A 6,000-nucleotide genomic window follows, 5' to 3' on the forward strand; every position below is an offset into this window, starting at 1 on the left:
ATGCTGTCAAGAAGAAATGGTAAAATTATGGAATACAGCAAAACAAAAGTTCCCGATGAAGAGGATTTGGTTAAACTTGTTCAACATGAGGTTATCAGCTTCTTAGAGAAGCAGAGGAAAGAAAGGCCCGAATTACTCTGGCGTTCCTCTTTAAAGTAGGTTTAATATCTTCATAAATTTATATTATAAATTTGATTCTATGTGCAAAACATTTCAAGATCGCGCACTTTCAATAGATGTGTAAGTTTTTTATAAATTTCATCTCCAGAAATTGTTACAAAAAAAAAAGAAATGTAGGCCTGAAAGTGAAATTTTTAATTTAGATATGCTAAAAATACAGATTAAACGTATTAATGCACCTTTATTTATTATTATTATCAATTCATTATTTTTTTTATAATTATTATTATTTATTTGTATTTTATTATTATAATTATTTAATTTTATCGCATCGATTTTCAAAAAAGCCTCACGTAATTTATGGACGCCCCCTTATATGCACTCAGCTTTTAATGCATCCCCCTACACAGGCTGGTTAAATGTTACAATTTGTATTTTAATGAAATTGACATTTTCAAGATGTCTGACAATGTGTATAAGAAGAACGTGATTCAGTTGCTTCAAACAAAACATTACTAAAAGTCGCCCCGGTGGACCTTGCCGTTTTTACTAGCTCCTTAAAATGTATCTATACAAAACTACTTCTGCTAACTCGATAATTAATTTGTTACTGTATCTATAAACCTGTGTTGTAACCGTAGCTGTGTTAATCTTAGTTTTATATCCTTTATATTGTTACCTAGCGCTATATATTGTAGATTTATCAGTAGGTAATCTAGTAATCTGTGGACGATGTTGTTGGTCTCACACTTCATTATTCTTTGTATTTTATTTTTGTGTCTAAACCTGTGTGTTACTGTTTTTTGTCCCGAATAAAAATAAAAAAAAGAATTCCGATAAGTGCCTATTAAGTAATTTATCGTAAAATGGCAAAATCTAAGAAAAAAACATGTCCTCAATTTTCACAACCGAATCAGATAGCGCAACTGCGCCATTTGTTTTGAGGTCACATTATAGTCGTATTTTTACAAACATATAGGTATAAAGGTGTACCTACCTAGTCTAACAAAAATCTGTGCCTACAACGATTATGACACCCGAACTATATTGATGCCGTTTTACAGCGCCATATGTTTGTTGGTATAACTGAGTATACGTCGGCTTTTGGCAATGTAAACTACCTACCCCATTATGGAGCCGTATGGTAGGTAACAGTCAGAATCTATTTGAGTTGTCAAATTTGATGCACGGTTTTTATTTAGACTGTATCTATATATCTCTTCTACTATAATAACTTCTTGTACACAGGTACAAATTAAAGGAGTCAACGCAAAATTTATCTGAATCCCCATAGCTAATTATCAACCTTTGTCCCGCACTTACTTGTCTTATAAATGGTGATATTTTTATTTCACTCATAACAGCAATTTTGTTCTTCTCAATTTCATTAGCATGTAACGCAATAAAGGCACAGAATTTAACTGGGCTTACATGATCAATGCTATCCAAATTTTTAAACTGTCCAAGAGCATATTGGGCTGTCCTCAGTGTAGGGTTCCGTAGTTGCCTGTCTATCACAGACGTTTTTACTTAAAATGGGGCATATTATGTAAGTACAGTCCAGGTATTTTAATAATATCTATCGACAGTATCGACACGCACAAAGTGCCACAAATATCAAGGCAAAAATATAAATGGGCGATCTGTACTACTAGGCAGTGTACATATTTAAAGCACTTTGTCCGTATAGATATTCAATACCTTAGCTGTACATTACAAGCAAAAGGAAGCATCTTCGCAGCGTTTACGTCTTTTTATCAGTCGTTTGTCGTGTCACGAAAGCTGTCGCGGATTTTCTGATGTATTTTTCTAGTTTTTATTTTACTACTTTGTCGGTATTTATATTTATAAACCTAAAAATTGCAACTAGTACTAACGATCACAGAGCTAAGTAGGTAGTTCAGATGGACAGACGGACGGATGGGCCGACGAAGAGACAGAAACTATAAGGTTATTTCCTAGTTGACTACGGAACCCTAAAAATCATAATTCTGATTAAACAGGTAGCAATTGTGTCAATTATTAACGTACTGTTTACTGAAAATGTTGCTACAAGGCCAGGTAACGGATTCTTGAGGCTCGCGAAATCAATTTGCAGTGATATGCTGCGACCTATCTAAGACTTTCGACTTGGTGGATCACGGCGCGGCGTCCTAGAAGATAAGCTGCGCCACTACGGCATTGATGACCGAGCACTGAGTTTGATGATCGACATGCTGCGTAACAGAACGCAGGTTATAATAGCGGACGGGGGACGCCTACGTTCAGACCCGGTTCGAACCCACATCGGCGTAGCGCAGGGATCGTCCGTCTCTAACATACTGTTCTCACTGCTGCTGAACGATCTACCTGAGGCAGTGCACAGCGGAGAGACATTCATGTATGCGGACGACGTAGCAGTGGTGGTTACCGCCCAGAGTTGTGACGCACTTAGCGACCGGCTAAATATTACTGCAGGACTTCTCTCCGACTGGTTCAGTAAAAACGGCCTCACCTTGAACATACGGAAAACGCACTTTGTTCACTTCGACCTCTCGGGAAGGGAAACGAGGTCCATGTCTGTGTGCGCAAATGGGCTGAATATCAAGCAAGCTGCGAGTTCAACTTTTCTGGGCTTCGAACTGGACAGGGGACTGGCACATATTGATAAGGTGTGTAATAAGTTGTCAGCGGCCTGCTTCGCGCTAAAACGTCTGGCTCGGCTATTGCCTCGCGATATGCTGAGAGCGTGTTATTTTGCTTCGGTGCACGCACACCTGCAGTACGGGACCGAGCTGTAGGCCCGTGCCGCGGATTGGGAGTGTGTCTTTCGGTTGCAGAAGCGTGCCGTACGGGCTATAGTCCGAATTGCACAAACCGAATCGGCGAAACCGCATTTCAAAGCCTTAGGCATCCTAACCCTGCCGTCGTTACTAATCTTCCAAGCGGCAATATACGCGCGCTCACAAGCGGACAGCGTCCCAGCCTTGGCTCGTGCGGCCCCGCGCCGCTACCCCGCGCGCTGCGGCCGCGCCTGCCGCAGGCTCGCGCCCGTGCCTTACAAGCTGGCCAAGTCGGACAAGCTCGTTCACATATTGGGCCCAAAAGTATACAATTGTCTCCCGGATTTAATAGTAGTTACTAAAAGCGTAGCAGTATTTAAACACAAATTAAAAACTTGGTTAGTCGAGCAGGCGTTCTACGACCATAAGGAGTTCTTTAAATTAGGAACTTATTTATAAGATACAACCTACATTATGTAGTTAAAATACAAATCTACAATCTTTATATACTGTATAAAATGTGACATGTAATTTATATTATCAATAAATATTATGATTATGATATGATTATGATTATGAGGTAAATACCAGTACATTATGAATTAAAATAACATGAGATAGGTATGTATAATAATTAAAGTGAATTCATTTGTTAATCTAGAAAAAACAAATTTATTTATTCATTTAGTAATTTGGTTGTGCTTATTATTTTATAGCATAGTGTATTTTATTTCAAAAATTGTTTACACATACATTCAGTGGTTAAACTTTTTTTTTCTTTTATTCCAGAAACATCGAGCAAGATCTGAAAGAGCATAGACAACGGAAGAAGTCGGTGATTCAAATGAAGAACGGAGCGCCGGTGTACGACTCCGAGGAGGGGACTGACGAGGAGCCCGTGCCATAGACTACATAGATATAAATCTGTCAACATTGTTGCTTTGCGGTGTGACACTGGTCTTTGATTAAATGTAAATGATTAAATGAAATCCCCCAAGGCACTCAATTCAATATTACTTGACTTCAAAAATATTGTTTTCGATAATCTGTCTGTTTTTTTTAATTTAAATTGATTGTAAGAGAAGATTTATTTTACTCTTGTTTGTACCTAATACATGTATCTTAATGGTTCTACCTGGTGCGCACAGTTTTCGTACAAATGTATGTACTGTCAATGACAGTCTGTCATGTTTGATGCTTATATTGATGATGTTTGATAGCATAGAACCCTCTGCATACAAATGTGTATGCAGGGGTGTCAAGTTGATAGCTTTGCGGACTGTACATATAAATGTATGCTTGGTGAACCCCAACTTGTCAGTAAGAAAAGGCGGAAAATTTGAAAAATGTAGGCGCGAAGAGTTGATCTCCCATAGAAAATTTGAATTTCGCGCCTTTTTCTACTGACAAGTTGGGGTTGAAGTATAAACCTATACTAGCATCATAGTTTTGTAACTTTTTAAATAATTGCTTGATTATTCAGTGACCAGAAGCATACATTGACAGAATAGTTATAACTGTTGTAGTTTTCGCAGAAATATTATCGTGATGTTTCAGTGATTATTTTAATATTGTGATCGAGAATAGATATATAAATGTGTTGAATATTTTGACCTCATAGTTTGTACGTACGTAAGTCAGTCATAGTGTTGTGCGAGTGTGATTAGATTTAAAAATAAAATTATTTAGAGTTGCCATATTGATAATTATTTTTCTACTATAAATGAAGGTACGTTATTTTTTATGTGAGCGTGTTGTTAAAATGCATTTGTAACAGGAACGGGACGTTCCATTTATTATACAAATAATTGCATGTTTTGTTGATTGTATGGTTATACTGTTTCATACATATTAAAATAAAACAGTAGACATATTTATTGCGTCATCTTAAAGTATTTTCGATGGCGAATCTAATGTAGAAATAAAGTCCATTATTACCAATTATAAATGTTGTTCAGATTTCCTTATTTTAAGTAGAAGTTAATCATAATGAGACCTAAAAGGTCTACGGTTTTATTTCTATATGATTTCATAAATGCTATCAGCGTATTATGTAAACAAGATGTATTGGAGTAATTCCGAAAGGAAAAAACACTAAAAAAAAATACCGGATATTTCCGAAAATGGACTCTTATTACAATGGAGTATGGGTGATTTTAAGTGATTTCCGGCATTACCCAATTGCCGAAATTACCCGAATACACCTAACTTCGCATGGAATAAACAAACATGTCAGCTAAAAGCACGTATTGTGTAAAGACTTTTTTATGATTAAGGCCGCTTCACTTTGAACACGCTGTATGTTTACGTAAGTCATTGTAGAGATATCAAATTACTTTGCCTGCTGTAAAAACAACAACTCAATAACAGCAGTCTTAGGCGATGTCGGTAAACATAGTTTGAACATGTCTATAGAATTTCTTTACTAGGATTTATCGTCGAAAGAATCAATCACTTGATGTAAATTATGACGAGTAATTCCGATTTAGTCCCGATGTTTTCTTTAAGATTCGGGAGTCTTTGTAATCTACTGTTTAAAAAATGTTTCTCTGAAATCTTAGTGTAAGTGAATTGTCTATTATCGTTCAATATTACTTTATGTTGCATATATTTTTTCATTGTACAACGATGATTTTATGTGGCCCGTTTTAAAAACTGGCAATTTTATATATGGCAACATTAACATCCAGGTTCCATTTTTAAAAGTATTTTTTTATTATTATTAAAATTGGAATATGGCTGTTGATGTGAGACTGATTTTGATTTTTTTGAAATAAGACTATTAATCATTACTTATGTTAATAAAAAGTTAAACTTGACATTAAATTGGTTATTAACTGTTATTCGTAGCCGTTTTTATACGGATATAATGAAATTTTAGTTAATAAAGCTTTTTTATTGATTTTCTCGTTTTATTACTAAATTGTTGCGATGTTATGTAACCAAAGAGAATTGATTGTAATAGAGAGGTAAAATCTAAGAAAAAACGTACTCCGCCATATGATTTGCGGTCACTGAATTGTCAAACGTTTTGACAATCAGAGTTACCGCAAAATGTATGGAGCTGTACAGCGCCATCTCGTTTACCTGTCCAATTCGAAGCACAACATTTTCTTAG

At 36.0% G+C, this 6,000-nt stretch overlaps 1 protein-coding gene across 4 annotated transcripts in view; it reads left to right on the forward strand.

Moving 5' to 3' along the window:
• The window catches only part of LOC133524927 (uncharacterized), a 146,120-nt gene extending 140,336 nt beyond the window's left edge, over positions 1-5,784 (forward strand). For all 4 annotated transcript variants that reach the window (XM_061861083.1, XM_061861084.1, XM_061861085.1 and 1 more), the window contains one exon: positions 3,672-5,784. In XM_061861083.1, coding sequence (XP_061717067.1) covers positions 3,672-3,789 — 118 coding nt within the window. In that variant the 3' untranslated portion in view covers positions 3,790-5,784. The remainder of the gene's footprint in view (positions 1-3,671) is intronic.
• The last annotated feature ends 216 nt before the right edge of the window (positions 5,785-6,000 follow it).

The sequence above is a fragment of the Cydia pomonella genome, chromosome 14, assembly GCF_033807575.1.
Source record: "Cydia pomonella isolate Wapato2018A chromosome 14, ilCydPomo1, whole genome shotgun sequence".
NCBI lineage: Eukaryota > Metazoa > Arthropoda > Insecta > Lepidoptera > Tortricidae > Cydia > Cydia pomonella.